At 41.8% G+C, this 19,917-nt stretch overlaps 1 protein-coding gene across 1 annotated transcript in view; it reads right to left on the reverse strand.

Annotated features, from left to right (window-relative positions):
- Positions 1 to 19,917, reverse strand: part of LOC144598635 (cilia- and flagella-associated protein 47-like) — a 426,611-nt gene that overhangs the window by 393,916 nt on the left and 12,778 nt on the right. Inside the window, exons 5-8 of the mRNA XM_078408845.1 lie at positions 19,279 to 19,522; positions 13,129 to 13,298; positions 9,902 to 10,041; positions 451 to 680 (exon numbers count right to left, since the gene is read on the reverse strand). Of these exons, the coding sequence (XP_078264971.1) occupies positions 451 to 680; positions 9,902 to 10,041; positions 13,129 to 13,298; positions 19,279 to 19,522 (784 nt within the window). The remainder of the gene's footprint in view (positions 1 to 450; positions 681 to 9,901; positions 10,042 to 13,128; positions 13,299 to 19,278; positions 19,523 to 19,917) is intronic.

Below are 19,917 nucleotides of genomic sequence, written 5' to 3' on the forward strand. Positions count from 1 at the left end.
CCTGAGTAAGTCAACGGGTCAGGCAGCATCTCTGGAGAACATGGATAGGTGACGTTCCAGGTAGGAATCTTTCTTCAGAATCTGACCTGCTGAGTTACCCCAGCCCTATTGTCCTTTTGTGTAAACCAGCATCTGCAGTTCCTTGTTTCTCCCATAGGAACTCACTTGATTCTGTTATAAACTAAATTCACATACCAACTCAGCTAGCCTGATGAAGGAATTGTCATGACTACTCAATATTACCAAAAAACTTCATAACAAAACAGTCCGAATTGTTTAAGTCATCAATCCACTTTAAAAATATTTCCTATGCGAGTTAAAAGGAGGGCCATATGAAGCAATACTTTATTTATTCTAACAGTAATAATACATTGATCACTTCTCCCAAATCTATGCATTTTAAAGTGTCATGTAATTGAGAAAATAACAGTCCATCTGGAAAACATTTACCATTGACTGTCCTGGCTTAAGGTTTCCTTTAGCAGGAGTGACCCGAAAATGGGCCATCTTACGAAACTGGAAGTTGAGTGGAAGTAAAGGTGAGTCATTTCTAAGAGTGCCCTTAACGTTCACTTTTTCACCAAGAAGGCATTCCATGAAATCAAATTTTGACACTGGACTGATGTTTAAGTGAACAGGACACGCTATTCCAGTAAGTGCTACCTCAACTCGTTGTTGACCTGCAAAATAAAAAAGGAAATAAAATAACTAACGCCAAGTGCTCACATTCAAATGCAATGAGATTTGGAGTTTATTATCTTGGACCTTAAAAATTATTTCTTGCAATGATGAAATTGACAATTTGACAATTGGCAATTTGAAATCCAATCTCATTATTGGTAATGTTTACTAACTTTTTCTCATGCCAGATTAGGATAAACTTCAGTTGACACCTCAAGTCAAAAAAGGTCAGCATAATGCCAATGCAAAGTGCCAAGTCAATTGGGGTTAATTTGAGCTGCGTGTTTGAGTGCTTTGAACACACATTACAAAGTCCTGATTTCAACTTCAGGGCAGTATTGGTCTTGATAAATGACAGGAAGATTGTAACAAGCTTAGAGTGCGAAAGATTATAAATATATATATTCTGCTTGAAATGCTACTCTTATTTATTTGTAAGAGTTCTGAATCATCTCTTAAATACCTCCCTTCATCTTCACTTTTACCTCTGATCCATCTCTCTGTTCATTCAGTTCAACTTTATCACTTTGAACAAAATATACAGGAAAGAAGGTGGGCCCAGCAATCAGCATCCATCATAGATGAGGCCCTCACTAGGGTCTCCACAATATCCCGCAGCTCCGCTCTTGCTCACCCTTCCCCCTAGTCGCAAAAGGGACAGAGTCCCCCGAGGCCTCACCTTTCACCCCACCAGCTGTCGCATACAGCACATAATCCTCTGACATTTTCGTTACCTCCAACAAGATCCCACCACTAACCACATCTCCCCACCTCCACCCATTTCCGCTTTCCGCAGAGACCGTTCCTTCCGCAACTCCTTGGTTAACTTGTTCCTTCTCACCCAAACCCACCACCCCCGGGTATTTTTCCCTCCAACCGCTAGAGATGCAACACTTTTGCCAATACCTCCCCCCTCGACTCCTTCCAAAGACCCCAACAGTCTTTTCAGGTGAGGCAGAGGTTCACTTGCACCTCCTCCAACCTCATCTAATGTATCTGCTGTTCCAGGTGTGGTTTCCTTTATATTGGTGAGACCAAGCCCAGGCTCAGAGATCGTTTCGCTGAACACCACCGCTCAGTCCGCCTAAGCCTGACTACCTGATCTCCCGGTTGCTAAACACTTTATCTCCCCCTCCCATTCCCACACTGGCCTTTCTGTTCTGGGCCTCCTCCATTGTCAAGAGTGAGGCCCAGCGCAAATTGGAGTAGCAACACCTCATATTTCACTTGGGCAGCTTACACCCCAGCAGTGTGCTTGTGGACTTCTCTAACTTTAAGTAAACCTTGCCTTATCCCTCCCCCCTTCCCAGTTCTACGACTAGTCTGACTGTCCTCAATTATATTTTATCTGATTGCTATGATGTTACCCTCTCCTAGCTAACTATGATCTATTCTACATTTTCCCTGATCTGCATCACACTTATCTGGGTTTCACACCTTATACTCCCTTCTCTGTATCTTGCTCTCCTAACTCAGCCTGTAATGGCAACTTTCCGACTTTTCCAGTGACTTCTTTTCCACTTGCCATTACTACACAGGAAGTAGGAGTGAACTTACGCAGACCTAATAGAACAGATCTTCCAGTGGTTATTGCCAGTTTAATTGGTTGTGTATGAAAGTAGTCATACAAACAAGGAGATGAACATACCAGGCTTTCCTTATTCTACATGCAAGTTGTAGCTGGCTGCTCAGTCCCTGGTCTGGTCCCAGGTCTGTATGCTCTCCCTCCCTGTGCCTGTGCCTGCCACTTCCTGTCCCCTATGTCCATATATATATACACCACCCTGTGCATCTAATTACAGCTCCCAAGTGTCCAAAATAATATGGCAAGATAGACAATAGACAATAGGTGCAAGAGAAGGCCATTCGGCCCTTTGAGCCAGCACCGCCATTCAATGTGATCATGACTGATCATTCACGATCAGTACCCCGTTCCTGCCTTCTCCCCATACCCCCATCTTTAAGAGCTCTATCTAGCTCTCTCTTGAAAGCATCCAGAGAATTGGCCTCCACTGCCTTCTGAGGCAGAGAATTCCACAGATTTACAACTCTCTGACTGAAAACGTTTTTCCTCATCCCCGTTCTAAATGGCCTACCCCTTGTTCATATGCCCCTGGTTCTGGCCTCCCCCAACATTGGAAACATGTTTCCTGCCTCTAATGTGTCCAATCCCTTAATAATCTTATATGTTTCAATGATCCCCTCTCATCCTTCTAAATTTCAGCATATACAACCCTAGTCACTCCAGTCTTTCAACATACGACAGTCCCGCCATTCCGGGAATTAACCTAGCGAACCTACGCTCTACTCCCTCAATAGTAAGAATATTCTTCAAATTTGGAGAACAAAACTGCACACAGTACTCCAGGTGCGGTCTCACTTGGGCCTTGTACGACTACAGAAAGACCTATTTGCTCCAATACTCAACTCCTCTTGTCATTAAAGTCAACATGCCATTAGCTTTCTTCACTGCCTGCTATACCTGCATCCTAACGTTAATTGACTGATGAACAGGGACACCCAGATCTCTTTGTACTTCCCTATTTCCTAACTTGACACCATTCAGATAATAATCTGCCTTCCTGTTCTTTCCACCAAAGTGGATAACCTCACATTTATCCACATTAAACTACATCTGCCATGTATCTGCCCACTCACACAACCTGTCCAAGTCACCCTGCATCCTTATAGCATCCTCCTCACAGTTCACACTGCCACCCAGCTTTGTGTCATCCGCAAATTTGCTAATGCTTTGTGTCATCCGCAAATTGCTAATGATATAAAGATATATCCAGATAAAGTAATATAATATGCCAACAGTAGCTACCCAAACATAAATGGCTCCTACACACCGGCCCCTAATTCTTCCACATATATAACAAACAATTACCAATAAATATTAAAAGGAGCTCTAGAAACTTTACACATTATCAACAAAAACCATATGTACTATGTGTTGGCATATAATCTTATTAGTGATTCTTCCATCTTCTAGTCCTTATCTATAAATCAAGGCTTGTCTGGTAGAATCCTCTCCAGGGGCAAATCTGCCATTTTTTGTTCTTCAACTCTTCCCCGCTGTCGTTTACACACAACACAGTCTGTTATGCCCTTTCTTGCAGCTGAGTTAGCTTTGATAATCCAGTATCTTTTTCAAAGCTACTCACAGCAGACTGAATGTCCTTTCTCCTTCGACTCAGCTGCAAGAGTGTTGTCTTTATTTTAAGAAGGCAAGCTATGGCAATCTTCAGATTCCTTCATGATGAGAAATAGGTGATCAGAGAGTTTGTGGGGTTCAATGGATTTTTGACAATGATGTTCATTGTGATGTCTTGCTTGATTTCTGGATCATTAGCAGTGATTGCAGATTCCAAGTGAAGTTTTGGCCATTATCGGTCTGGCTTACAGAGAAACTCTGGTCCCCTGATCCATATCTTACAGCTTAAGAAGCGGTCTGCTGTTAGTCCTCTAGAGGCTTCATCTGCAGGATTTCCCTTTGTGCTAACATATCTCCATTGTGATACCTCAGTAGCATCCCTCACAAAAGAGATCCTATTTGCTACAAATGTTTGGAAGTGTTTGGATTCATTGTTGATGTACTTGAGCACTGTTGTGCTATCGGTCCAGAAGATGGATTTGTCGAGTTGAAGCTGTAATTCTTTTCGCAGCATTGTGTCAACTCTGACAGCTAGGATTGCAGCTGGAAGCTCCATTCTGGGAATCGTCATTTGTTTTAATGGTGCCACTCTGAATTTTCCCATTATGAATGCAACATGCACTTCGTTGTTATCGTTTTCCAACCTTAAATATGAAATAGTACCATAGCCACTTTCACTGGCGTCTGAAAAGTGGTGCAGCTGTACATATCTAATTTGACCAAAGCTTGTGGGCTTCATGCACCGGTCCACTTTAAACTCGGCCATCATGTTGCGATCTGCTAGCCATCCTGTCCATTGCTGAGAGAAGATTTGGGGTATGTTTTCATCCCATCCAAGTTTTTCCCTTACAGAGCTCCTGCATAATCAGTTTGGCTGGCAGAGTAAATGGTGCTAGAAATCCTAAAGGGTCGTATATAGAGCCGATCACAGACAAGATGCCACATCTAGTGTATGGTCGTTCCTGTGCAGCAATTCTGAAAATGAACACATCTGTTTCAACGTACCAGCGCAATCCCAATGCTCCCTCCATTGGCAGAAAATCTTTATCCAAGTCCAACTCCTTGATCTCTTTTGTTTGGATTTCTTGTGCAATGGATACCAATACAGCACGGCTGTTGCTGATCCATTTTGACAGCATGAATCAATCCCATTTGGCAGATGGCAGTCAAGTCTCTTACCATTTGAATTGCTTCCTGTTCCGAAGGCATGGATTTTTTAAACAATCATCTACATAGAAGTTGTTCTTTACAGTGTTTGTCACCTATGCTGGAAAGTGAGCTTTGTTGTCTTCATCAGTTTTCCTTAATGCAAAATTTGCACAACTTGGTGACGACACGCCTGTAAAAAATGTACCTTCATCCGGTATTCAACAAGATCTTGCTGCACATCACCCTCGGGCCACCACATGAATCGCAGATAGTCAACATGCTTTTCTGATACCTTGACCTGATGAAACATTGCTTTGATGTCAGCCATCAAAGCAACCGATTCTTGTCCGAATCTGATGAGAACTCCAATGAGTGAATTGGTAAGGTCTGGACCTTGCAGTAGTTGGCAGTAAAATGATGTTCCTTTGAAGACTGCACCACAGTCAAAGACCACCCCTAACGTTCCTTTCTTTGAGTGATACACCCCGTGGTGAGGGATGTACCAGAGTTCTCCATCACTTCGATTCAGCTGGTCCACTGGTACCCTTTCAGCATAACCATTGTCAATCATTTCTATGAGGAAAGATGTATATTAATCATGAAATTCCTTATTCTTGCCAAACTTGCGTTTCAGGCTCTGGATGTGTTGATCTGCAATGTAACGGTTATTTGGCATGCTGGTGTTTTCTTGTTTGAAAGGTAAATCTAGACAATAGTGTCCATCTGTCATCCTTGCTGAGCGATTCACAATATCCAAGAATACATCTTCTCTGGACATTTCCTCTGTTTCCTTGCTGGTTCTTTCACTGAAGTCGTGATTGTATTGTTTGACCAGTAGCTCCTCTAGGTTTGCAATGGATATTCAATTGACTGCAGCAGCAGGGCAGCCGTTTACATCCCTTCCTTCATTGTCTCTTCTCAGGGGACGATAGATGACCCACCCCGGTAAGGTCCTCACAGCATATGGTCCATCCCCTTGGCTGTTGACCAGCTCCCAAGGTTCCAATAACTTTGAAGCATTTGTTCCGATGAGTAGGTCAATGCCAGAGTCTTTTTCAGGAATCTTGATATCCTTCAAGTAAGGTCATTGTATCAGGTCTTTCCGTCTGGGAATGTTTAGCTGAGAAACAGGCATGGTCTTATGTGTGAACACATCAGATAGTCAAATAAAATCATCATTGTGCAGACTTGTTATTCCCAAACCTGAAATATGATGACTGATCACAGGCTTCACTTGATTCATGGTACGCAAAAGAATATTGGTCTTTTGTTCTGTAATGTTCAGCCTTCTCATCAAGCTTTCTGTGCAAAAGGTAGATGAACTTCCATGATCCAAAAATGTGTATGTTTGCAACACTGTTCTCCTTGTGGCTCTTCACTTGTATTGGTACAATGGAGAAGATGCAGGTTTCATCACTGGCCCCAATATGCCTACACATATGAGGTGAGAGAACAGCATTACTCACTATTGGTTTCTCATTTTGTTCTGTATGTTCTGCTTTCTTTTCTTTGTCCTTTTGTTCAATATGAAGTATTTCAGGATGATTTTGGTTGCACACATCACAAGTCAAATGACTCTTGCAGTCTTTGCTCATGTCTCCTATTTTAAACATCCAAAACAGACTCCCTTCTTCTTTAAGAAGTCTATCTTTTCTCTGTGCATTTTCTTCCTGATCTGTGGACACTGCCCCAATGTGTGACCACTATTATTACCGAACACAAGAACCTTGAGAATTGGTGGTAGATATATTTCCTTTCATTCCACCTGTTGTCAGATTTTCTTGAACCTGTGCTTCTACAGGTATTACAGTTGTTGCAAAACTGTTTCCTGTTAGTCTTGACCTTTCTCTTGCCTAAACAAAGGTAGAGCTTTTGACAGTTGCAACTGGCTTAGAATCCTGAATGTTTCCAAAAAGAGGATCTGAAAGTATCTTCACTTGTCTCTCCATTAAGTCTACCAGGTCAGAAAATTTAGCTCTGTGTCCACGCTTTTCATGTAGCTGACATGCCCTATTCCCTCCCCCCCCCCCCCCCCCCCCCCCCCCTTGTCTCTGGGCTTGTAAGGCAGTTTTAGAAGGATAGTCTTTATATTGGAAGCGACGTTCATGTCCTCCATATAGGTGAGATGTTCCATTGCATTGCAACAACCTCTAAGGAACAGTGAGAACGCTTGCAGTGCCTTCATATCCTCTGATCTGATCACTGACCAGGCAAATGCCTTGACCATATACGCAGTGGCAATCTTATGATCATTACCAAAATGCTCTTTATGCAGGTCTTTTGCTCTTTGATAGCCCTGGCAGGAGGCAAGTGTTGCCAGCTGCAGACTAAGTCCATCATTCGTTACGGGGGGAGGGTAGTGCGAACATGCCCCTGCACACCATTTTGCATATGAGTCTGTACATTTTGCCTTTGAAGAAAGTATTGAATTAGATGGGACATCAAATTTTCAGCAGACACCCAAGATAAATGAATAATCAAGAGTTTTGGTGCAGTTCGTTACACATTTGCCACTGTGTCAGAAAGTTGTGGCTAAAGTCCGATTCCAAAAGCCTCTGCTTAGGCTCCAGAGCATGACAAGGAGGGAAGTGCTATGTATTGGATGAGCCACTAAGCCCATTCTACATCTGTTCACTCACTGGATGGAAAAGTTTCCTAAGTTTAACCATGAGAAAGAGCACAGAAGATATCCCCTGTGAAGTGGGCAATATTTATCCCTCAATCAACATCACTAAATAAAAACTACCTCGTCTTTAAACCCATTGTTATTTGTGGTATTTTGTTGTACACATATTGGCTGCTATGCTTTCAATATACCAACAATATACATTTCATTAATTATTTTATTATCTGTAAAGGTGAGGTCAAAATTGGCACAATGTCAATTAAAGTTTATAAATTGGGATTGAGGCTGAAATCATGACTGCTTTCCCACTGCATAAACAATGCTTTCAGTTCAACAGCTGATACTGAAACTATAGCGAAGTTCCTACTGCCATTAGAAATATACTTAACATTTATTTAATAGCAATAAATCACATTGCTTCTGAGCAAGCAACTAAAATGGAAGGTTTGCCTGCTGACTGACAAATCAGCTGAGTTTGCAATTGGAGAAATGTGAGATTTACTCCCAATCAAGGAAAATGATGATCACCATTAAATTGAATAAATGGAGCAGTGATTAACAATTCCTCACCAGTTGTAGTATGACAGAAACCAAGCTAAGCAAAAACAAGAGCAAAATAGGGCATGGCAAAAATGATGGTGCATATTATCTAGGTCATAACCAATCTTCCTTGAGTATCAAATAAGAGTCCTCATTGAAAATGAGGCTGGTCCTCAGAAAAACTCTGCCATCATTTGATCTATCAAATTGGCGACACAGTGGTGCAGTGGAAGAGCTGATGCCTCACATCGCGAGAGACCCGGGTCGGATCCTGATTAAGGGTGCTGTCTGTGCAAAGTTTTTACGTTCTCCCTGTGTCTGCATGGGTTATCCCCAGGTGCTTTGGTTTCATCCCACATTCCAAAGATGTGCAGGTTTGTAAGTTAATTGACTTCTGTAAATTGTCCTGAGTGTGTAGGATGTAAAAGAGGGGTAACACAGAACCAGTGTTCAGGTGATCGGTGGTCAGCCAAGGGTATCTGTATCTCTAGATTAAACTAAACTAAACCAGATACCATTTGTACATGCTAATAAGAGATCTAGCATATTACAGGGGTTCTGAGACCTTACTCATAAAACATGTGAAATACCATTGTCTGTAAAGATATATAATTTATGGTTTATAACCGATTGAATAGTAGATGTGTGAAAGCCTAAAACGTTGCTTTTGCCTTAAAATGAAATTAAGGTCATGATAAAATATCAAAATTGCTTCAGTCGTCATTAAATACAGGTTACTTAATTGGCAACTAAGGTGGAGAAAAAATTATCGTTAATTATATTTCAAACTAAATAAATATGCAACAATTTTTTTGTGTTCATCGACTGTTTTTTCAAAGATTCCCCACAATAGTCTCATAGAAACATAGAAACATAGAAACGGCCCTTCATTGTGATTATGGCTGATCTTCCACAATCAATAACCCGTGCCTGCCTTCTCCCCATATCCCTTGATTCCACTAGCCCCTAGAGCTCTATCTAAAAATATTTGGTCTCCACTGCCCTCTGTGGCGCAGAATTCCACAAATTCACAACTCTCAGGCTGAAAAAGTTCTTTCTCACCTCAGTTTTAAATGGCCTCCCCTTTATTCTAAGACTGTTGCCCCTGGTTCCGGACTCGCCCAACATTGGGAACATTTTTCCTGCATCTAGCTTGTACAGAACTTTTATAATTTTATATGTTTCTATAAGATCCCCTCTCTTCCTTCTAAACTCCAGTGAATACAAGCCTAGACTTTTCAATCTTTCCTCATATGACAGTCCCGCCATCCCAGGGATCAATCTCGTGAACTTACGCTGCACTGCCTCAATTACAAGGATGTCCTTCCTCAAATTAGGAGACCAAAACTGTACATAATACTCGAGATGTGGTCTTACCAGGGCCCTATACAACTGCAGAAGAACCTCTTTACTCCTATACTGAAATCCTCTCGTTATGAAGGCCAACATGCCATTAGCTTTCTTCACTGCCCGCTGTACCTGCACGCCAACTTTCAGTGACTGGTGTACAAGGACACCCAGGTCTCGCTGCACTTCCCCCTTACCTAACCTAACACCATTGAGATAATAATCTGCCTCCTTGTTTTTGCACACCTAAAATACACAATATTAATCACATTGCTTGTCGTGTGATGTTAACAAATCAATGTGTTTGTACATTCATATAGCATTATACCCTGCTGACATTGTGATTATTGAATACATTTAATCAAATCAAGAAATCTAACGTTAAATCTAAAGTTGAGTACCTTTTCTCCCATCGCTTTCATTGAATAATTGCTGCTGCAATGGAAAAATATCACAGCTGCGCACAGTCTCAAATCTCACATAAAGTGCATACTCTCTGAAGTTTGGTGTTTCATCCTCTTTTCTGTGAAAGTTTGTAGCACTGTAGGAAAGTTAAAATTTCATTCATTAAAATTCAACCTGGGAGATTAATTTTCATCAAAAATCCCCAAGAAGTAATTTGGTGAATTAAGTTCCTCAGTCCCATTACCATTCATTTTTTAAATCAGCTGCATGAAATTTTGTCACTTCCACAATATCTTCATAACTCTCTCAAGTTTGCCAGCCAGTCAATATTAACATTTCTCTTTGTAACTGTGCTCATTATATATATTTGAATATTTTAAAAACCATTGTGCCAAGTCAGCTACTGGTCAGAACGGCATCAGGCAAATAGGAAACAACGGATAACTAGTCCACCAGGAGTGATGTGACTTGTCAACCTATCGATATGTGACTCAGTCTAAAGGGGAACAAGTTTGAATTCCCAAAGAAAGGTCAAATTACATTCAATTAGTTCCATTAAAGAAAGGACAATCATCAGATTTTCAAACAGTATGGCCAGGAATAATGCAAGTTTGTGCACATGAATCAAGAATCAAGTGTTTTATTGTCATATGTCCCAAAACGGAACAAGTACATTTTTGCTTGCAGCAGCATAGATATGTAAACATAGTACTCTGTAAACACCATAATAAACAACAACAAAAGTTCAGCATAAATGTATATATATTTTAAATTAATAGTGCAATGACAAAAACAATGCCACCAATTCTCTGTAGTTCAGAACTTATTTGGAGGTTGCAGTGTTTAATAGCCTGATGGTTGTAGGAAAGAGGGTGCTCCAGAATGTGGATGTTAGTTTTTTGGCTCCGAGACCTCCTAATAGCAGGATTGAAATGAGAGTGTAACAAGGGTGATTGGGTCTCTGATGATGCTGGCTGCCTTTAAGAGGCAGTGATTCCAGTAGATCCTTTTGATGATGGGGAGGTCAGTACCCATGATGGACTGGGCAGTGTTCAATACTTTTTGCAAAGTTCTTCGTTCCTGGGCATTAAAGTTGCCAAACCCGGATGTGATGCAACCAGTCAATATGCTCTCTACTTTACATAAGGTCAAAAGGTCATAAGGAATAGGAGTAGAATTAGGCCATTCGGCCCATCAAGTCTACTCCACCATTCAATCATGGCTGATCTATCTCTCCCTCCTAACCCCATTCTCCTGCCTTCTCCCCATAACCTCTGACACCTGTACTAATCAAGAATCTATCCATCTCTGCCTTACCAAGTCACTGACTTGACCTCCACAGCCTTCTACAGCAAAGAATTCCACAGATTCACCACCTTCTGACTAAATAAATTTCTCCTGATCTCCTTCCAAAAAAAAGTCCTTTAGTTCTAAGGCTGGCTATTAGCTCTAGTCCTTGACTCTCCCACTAGTGGAAACATCCTCTGCACATCCACTCTATCCAAAACTTTCACTATTCTGTATGTTTCAATGAGGTCCCCCCTCATTCTTCTAAACTCCAGCAAGTACAGGCCCAGTGCCGACAGACACTCATCATAGGTTAACCTACTCATTCCTGAGATCATTCTTGTAAACCTTGTTTGGACGCTCTCCAGAGCCAGCAAGCACATCCTTCCTCAGATATGGTGCCCAAAATTGCTCACAATATTCCAAATGTGGCCTTACCATCGCGTTATAGAGCCTCAACATTACATCCCTGTTTTTGTATAAAAAGCCCTCTTGAAAAAATACCATTGAGTTTGCTTTCTTTATTACCAATTCGACTTTCAGATTTCAGATTTCAGATTTCAGATTTCAGATTTCAGATTTCAGCGCCTGACCTGCTGAGTTACTCCAGCATTTTGTGAATATTTCAGATTAACTTTTTGGGAATCCTGCACCAGCACTCCAAGTCCCTTTGCACCTCCAATTTCTGGATTCTCTCCCCATTTAGAAAATAATCTACGCCTGCAGAGGTTCAAGAGAGGGTTTGTTGCAATACCAAATGTTCATAATCTTCTAAGCAAGTGGAGGCATTGATGGGTTTTCTTTATGATTGCATCAATCTACTGCTTCCAGGACAGATCTTCAGAGATAGACACAAAATGCTGTAGTAACTCAGCGGGACAGGCATCTCTGGAGAGAAGGAATGGGTGACGTTTCAAGTCGAGACCCTTTTTCAGGCTTAGAGCCAGGGGAGGAGTCTCGAGATATAGAAGGGTATAAATGACAGATCAAACCAGATGATGATAAGGAAATGTAGAATGATTCATTGTTAGCTGAGGGGAAGGTGACAGTGCAGCATAAAATCAATAAGGCCAGTAGAACGAGTTGGGGATCTAGGATGGGGGAGGGTTGGAGAGAGAGGGATGGAGAGAGAGGAAAAGCAATGGTTCATTGAAGTTGGAGAAATTAATATTCATACCATTGGGTTGTAAGCTGTCCAAGCGAAAGAGGTGCTGTTCATCCAATTTGCGTTGGGCCTCACTCTGACTTGTGGAAGAGGCCCAGGACAGAAATGGCAGTATGAGAATAAGAGGGGGAATTAAAGTGTTTAGCAACTGGGAGATCATGAAGGCCTAGACTGACTGAGCAGAGGTGTTCAGCGCTTCGTGTCACCGATATATAGGAGTCGACACCTGGAACTGCAGAATCAGTAGATAAGGTTGGAGGAGGTGCAAGTGGACCTCTTCCTAACCTGAAAATACTGTTGGGGTCCCTGGACAAAGTCAAGGGAGGAGGTATAGGGACAGGTGTTGCATTTGCTGCGGTTGTAGGGGAACGTACCTGGGGAGAGGGTGATTTGGGTAAGAAGGGATGAATTAACCAAGGAGTTGCTGAGGCAATGGTCTCTGCAGAAAGCGGAAAAGGATGGAGATGGGAAGATGTGACTAGTGATGGGATCCCGTTGGAGGCGACGAAAATGTCAGAGGATTATGCTTTTGTAGGGGAAAGTACCTGGGGGATTTGGGTGAGAAGGGTCTCGACCCGAAACGTCACCCATTCCTTCTCTCCTGAAATGCTGCCTGACCTGCTGAGTTACTCCAGCATTTTGTGACTAAGCACCCATTAACATTATAATTTGTGTTCTCTTTTCAAAATAACATATCAATCTTATTGAAATAAATTCTGTTAAAAGTACAAACAGAATTACTTTTAGTACTCTTAGAGCCGTTCAACTTACGGAAATTCCTTGGGGCTAAAGCACAGAGTAACAATGACTTTGCCATATGGGTTCAGAATCCCTTGGCAAGGTTGACATGTAATCAGATCAGAAGTATAAGCCGTTGGTCTGAAGTCTTCTTTCATTTTATCTGCCAAAACTGCCTCTGAATTCAGAGTCAGATCTGTACCCTGTCAAATATAAGTAGTTTAAAAAGCAATTAATTTTCCAATAGCATTTGTCCTACAAAACCTATAACAAACTTATTTGCAGATATAAAGAACTTTTTGATTTTAAAGATATTGGTTACAAAATTAAGTTTATGGTGCTGTTTTATTTGGTGCAATTGGTATTGATATATGCTTCCAATTTGGTGCACAATTTGTGACTGCCCAGCAAATTAAGAGGTGAAGTAGCATGTGTACGTTAGTCGGCAAAACAGATAGGTTATGATGTCAGTCCTGAGACAAGACAGATTCAATCATTGCACTGGAAAATTTGGCCACAATGATCCAGCTAATGCCATATCAAGTAAGAGGAACAAGTGTTTCAATATTGGAAGTAACTTCTCATATACCTACCCCCCCCCCCCCCCCCCCCCCCACATTGGCACCATTTAAAGGGATTAAAGGGAGTCATAATTACTTATTGGAGTTATTCATGATAGATTGGCGCTAGAGTTCATTGTAAATAATTGCAGTGATTCCTATTGTCAAAACAGGCAAATTCTCTCTCATTCAATGTTTTAGTGTTAATTATATTCTCAACTGCTCTGTTTAGCAAGTACATTTCCCATACTGGAGTTCATTTCCCTAGGGCTTTGACATAATGAGGTGGTCCCCAATGTAGGAAAACTCACCAGAAGAAAGAGAATGTGTAATGATCCTGATCTGATAAGGGGACTAGAGGTAAAAGAGCCATTAGGAGGCAGTGATCACAACATGATAAGTTTTACTCTGCAAATGGAAAGGCAGAAGGGAAAATCGGAAGTGTCGGTATTACAGTATAGCAAAGGGGATTACAGAGGCATGAGGCAGGAGCTGGCCAAAATTGATTGGAAGGAGGCCCTAGCAGGGAAGACGGTAGAACAGCAATGGCAGGTATTCCTGGGAATAATGCAGAGGTTGCAGGATCAATTTATTCCAAAGAGGTGGAAAGACTCTAAGGGGAGTAAGAGACACCTGTGGCTGACGAGGGAAGTCAGGGACAGCATAAAAATTAAGGAGAGGAAGTATAACATAGCAAAGAAGAGTGGGAAGACAGAGGATTGGTACTCTTTTAAAGAGCAACAAAAGTTAACTAAAAAGGCAATACGGGGAGAAAAGATGAGGTACGAGGGTAAACTAGCCAATAATATAAAGGAGGATAGCAAAAGTTTTTTTAGGTACGTTAAGAGGAAAAAAATAGTCAAGGCAAATGTGGGTCCCTTGAAGACAGAAGCAGGGGAATTTATTATGGGGAACAAAGAAATGGCAGACGAGTTAAACCGTTACTTTGGATCTGTCTTCACTGAGGAAGATACACAAAATCTCCCAAATGTTCTAGGGGCCGGAGAACCTAGGGTGATGGAGGAACTGAAGGAAATCCACATTAGGCAGGAAGTGGTTTTGGGTAGACTGATGGGACTGAAGGCTGATAAATCCCCAGGGCCTGATGGTCCGCATTCCAGAGTACTTAAGGAGGTGGCTCTAGAAATAGTGGAAGCATTGGAGATCATTTTTCAATGTTCTATAGATTCAGGATCAGTTCCTGTGGATTGGAGGATAGCAAATGTTATCCCACTTTTTAAGAAAGGAGGGAGAGAGAAAACGGGTAATTATAGACCAGTTAGTCTGACATCAGCGGTGGGGAAGATGCTGGAGTCAATTATAAAAGACGAAATTGCTGAGCATTTGGATAGCAGTAACGGGATCATTCCAAGTCAGCATGGATTTACGAAGGGGAAATCATGCTTGACAAATCTACTGGAATTTTTTGAGGATGTAACTAGGAAAATTGACAAGGGAGAGTCAGTGGATGTGGTGTACCTCGACTTTCAGAAAGCCTTCGACAAGGTCCCACATAGGAGATTATTGGGCAAAATTAGGGCACATGGTATTGGAGGTAGGGTACTGACATGGATAGAAAATTGGTTGACAGACAGAAAGCAAAGAGTGGGGATAAATGGGTCCCTTTCGGAATGGCAGGCAGTGACCAGTGGGGTACCGCAAGGTTCGGTGCTGGGACCCCAGCTATTTACGATATACATTAATGACTTAGACGAAGGGATTAAAAGTACCATTAGCAAATTTGCAGATGATACTAAGTTGGGGGGTAGTGTGAATTGTGAGGAAGATGCAATAAGGCTGCAGGGTGACTTGGACAGGTTGTGTGAGTGGGCGGATACATGGCAGATGCAGTTTAATGTAGATAAGTGTGAGGTTATTCACTTTGGAAGTAAGAATAGAAAGGCAGATTATTATCTGAATGGTGTCAAGTTAGGAGGAGGGGGAGTTCAATGAGATCTGGGTGTCCTAGTGCATCAGTCAATGAAAGGAAGCATGCAGGTACAGCAGGCAGTGAAGAAAGCCATTGGAATGTTGGCCTTCGTAACAAGAGGAGTTGAGTATAGGAGCAAAGAGGTCCTTCTACAGTTGTACCGGGCTCTGGTGAGACCGCACCTCGAGTACTGTGTGCAGTTTTGGTCTCCAAATTTGAGGAAGGATATTCTTGCTATGGAGGGCGTGCAGCGTAGGTTCACTAGGTTAATTCCCGGAATGGAGGGACTGTCGTATGTTGAAAGGCTGGAGCAATTGGGCTTGTATACACTGGAATTTAGAAGGATGAGGGGGGATCTTATTGAAACATATAAGATAATTAGGGGATTGGACACACTAGAGGCAGATAACATGTTCCCAATGTTGGGGGAGTCCAGAACAAGGGGCCACAGTTTAAGAATAAGGGGTAGGCCATTTAGAACGGAGATGAGGAAGAACTTTTTCAGTCAGAGGGTGGTGAAGTTGTGGAATTCTCTGCCTCAGAAGGCAGTGGAGGCCAGTTCGTTGGATGCTTTCAAGAGAGAGCTGGATAGAACTCTTAAGGATAGCGGAGTGAGGGGATATGGGGAGAAGGCAGGAACGGGGTACTGATTGAGAGTGATCAGCCATGATCGTATTGAATGGCGGTGCTGGCTCGAAGGGCTGAATGGCCTACTCCTGCACCTATTGTCTATTGTCTATTGTCTAATGAAGAGGTACAGCGGAAGATTAAGTCAAGTCAAGTCAATTTATTTGTATAGCACATTTAAAAACAACCCACGTTGACCAAAGTGCTGCACATCTGACTAGGAAAAAAAAGAAACATACAGTGGCAGGCAGCCAAACACAACGGCGCGGCCATCTTGAACAAAATGTTAATTCAATCACCCACAGTCCAACAATAAAAGCACTAAACAGGCACCCAAATTACCCAACCCCAAAAAACCCCCAAAACACAGTCCAACAATAGAAGCATTAAATAGGCATTCAAATCACACACCCTAAAACCCCCAAAAACACAGTCCATGGGAGAGCTAATCCACAGGTTCAGGTACAGGTCCCACACATGTATCACAGCAAGTTGGTGAATTAGAATCTGACACAAGTTATAGCCACAACTGTAGCTGCACAGCATATAAGGACAACTTTTGCAGTGGCTGTAAAAATAGCAGCATCCTTCAATTTCTTTGCCTGCGATTCTTAACAGCAACATCCCTCAAAATCGCTGCTGTCACCCCCATTCTGAAAAAACCTGGTCTCAACCCTGACACCCCAAACAACTTCAGACCAATCTCCAACCTACCCTTTCTGTCCAAAGTTTTGGAACGTGCTGTAGCTTCCCAACTCAAATACCACCTCTCTACCAATAACCTGTATGAAACTTTCCAATCCGGATTCCGCTCCAACCACTGTACTGAAACTGCGCTCCTCAAAATCACAAACGACCTTTTCCTCTCCTCCGACGCTGGCAACCTCAACATCCTCATCCTACTTGACCTCAGCGCCGCCTTTGACACCATAAATCACTCCATTCTCCTCACCCGACTTGAAACCTCCTTTAACATCACCGGCACAGCCCTATCCTGGTTCAAATCTTACCTCTCTGACAGGCACCAGTTCATCTCCATTAACAACTGTAAATCCCCCACCGTTCCCCTCCCCCAAGGTGTCCCCCAAGGCTCAGTCCTTGGCTCCCTCCTCTTCATCCTCTACCTGTTCCCCCTTGGTCAATTAATCCGCCGTCATGGTCTCAACTTCCACTGCTTTGCCGATGATATCCAGCTCCTCATCTCCACCAAGTCAATCTCCCCCACCATACACTCTACACTGACAAACTGCACCACTGAAATAAAATCTTGGCTTCAATCAAATTTCCTCAAACTCAATTGCAACAAATCTGAAATCATCATCATTGGTCCAAAAACGCACACCAAATCCACCCAAAACTTCATCCTCAATATTGATGGTCTCCCAGTATCCACCTCCCCTCACATCCGGAATCTTGGAATCATCTTTGATCAAACCCTCTCCTTCGACAAACACATCAAACACATCACAAAGACAGCCTTCTTCCACCTCAAAAACATTGCCCGTCTCCGTCCATCCCTCTCCTCCACAGCTGCAGAAACCCTCATCCACGCCTTCATCACCTCCCGTCTGGACTACTGCAACAGCCTCTATGGCGCACCCTCAAAAATCATCAGTAAACTTCAATACATTCAAAACTCCGCTGCCCGTCTACTCACCCACACCCCGATCCGTGACCATATCACCCCCGTCCTTTACAAACTCCACTGGCTCCCCATCCCCCAGAGAATCCAGTACAAAATCCTCCTCATGACCTACAAAGCTCTCCATAACCTGGCCCCATCCTACCTGACCGACCTCCTCCACAGGCACACTCCCACCTGCACCCTCCGCTCTGCTGCTGCCAATCTCCTATCCCCCCACATCCGGACCAAACTCAGATCCTGGGGGGACAGGGCTTTCTCCATCGCTGCTCCCACCCTATGGAACTCACTACCCCAAACCGTCAGAGACTCCTCCACACTCACCACATTCAAAACATCACTGAAGTCTCACCTGTTCAGTACTGCCTTCAACCACTGAAGGTCACCTCACCTTCTGTCTCCTTTCTCTGTTCGTTTACTTATTTATCTATTTATTCACTTCCCTATGTTCTCTAAATCCCTGTAAAGCGTCTTTGAGTATATGAAAAGCGCTATATAAATGTAATGCATTATTATTATTATTATTATTATAATACAGGGGAATTCATAAAGGTATCAATGTAAGGTAACATAGCAAAAGCTGATAGTTATCAAATAATATTTCTGCTGTAGTTTAATCAGTTGGTGGAGAATAAAAGCTTGCTACTCAAATTCACTTTGTTTATACATGTAGAGCATTAAACAAAGTTAATTCATTTGCAATAAATTGACCAATGACTGCATAGTTAAGAAATTGGCATTGAGACAAAAACCATAGAATGTGGGAAGTGTTTTTGTTTCAGACTGAAGAAGACTTTGTGTTCCCCTGGGTCGATGCTGGGACAATTGCTATGTTTTATTAATATTACTGAAGTACCGTTTTCAAATGTTCACATGATCAATAGCAGTTTAATAAATAGTAAGGAGGATAGCAGTAGACTCGCTGGGAATGTCTGAGAGACATTGATGTTGGCATGAACATAGGCTGGCAGAGGAAGGATTTTCTTACAAAAATTATATAGTGTCAACCTGCAATTAATAAGGCAAATGGTATTTAAGTTGTTTTTTTTTGACCAATAATTGATCACTAAACTGAGATCACAAAGTTCATTGTTTATTGTTCATAAAGTTCATGGTTTCCTTTCAAGTCTTCCTGTCTGACATACTAATGCATTGTGAAGCACAAATGTGTGCAATGGGCAAATTTACACCAGACCCATAACATTTCACAATACCTTCAATCGCTTATTTGTGATTCAAATTTGGAGCATTAAATTACTCTAAATGAAATACATTCATATAGTCCATAATGACAATTATGTACCACTTAATCAAATGATCAAACGACTCAAACTAAATACATGTCAATATTTCAAATAAAAATCTCAGGCTTGATTGTAATTTGACTAAAAGGCAAATGTTTCTTATGCAATGTAATATTATTACAATAACATTGTTATTACCACTTCAGATCCAACAGCATCATTTTCCATCAGTGTCACCCAGTTAATAGATTCAGGGCTGTTGTTGTACACAAAAAATTGCTCCAGCTTTGAGGTTCCGTAAAAGGCACTACCAAACTGAATACATTCAATTTTCTGGCCAGAAAAATCAATAAGTTCCAAAGTTGGCACGACAATATTTCCCTTAATTTTCACAACTGTATCTTCAGCATCTTCCAACCTCATCCTGGTAAGAGAGAGAACAAAAAGAAAACAATACAGTAAAAATACTGTTTTTAATCATTAATCATTCTCATCATTGCCCACAAAACAGGAATTCTTAAGTCTAATAACTGGATTAGTCGAATCCAGTCAGCAATTAGAAAGTGTGCCTAATAATTCAAAAGGACAAGAAAATATGTGCACATATCAACAAAACAAATCAACAAAAAAATTGATTTGGTGCAACTACCAACTGAAACTGTATGTGTTGCTTTTAATTGGTGCCAAATACACCAAATACACACAGGCAAAAAACAAACTGATAGAGGGATTCAGCAGATCAAGCAGCATCTGTGAAGGCAAAACGCTAGTCAATATTTAATTGTTTTACATATTAGCATATAGATTTACATATAGCAA

This window comes from Rhinoraja longicauda, chromosome 12, assembly GCF_053455715.1.
Source record: "Rhinoraja longicauda isolate Sanriku21f chromosome 12, sRhiLon1.1, whole genome shotgun sequence".
NCBI classification, from domain to species: domain Eukaryota; kingdom Metazoa; phylum Chordata; class Chondrichthyes; order Rajiformes; family Arhynchobatidae; genus Rhinoraja; species Rhinoraja longicauda.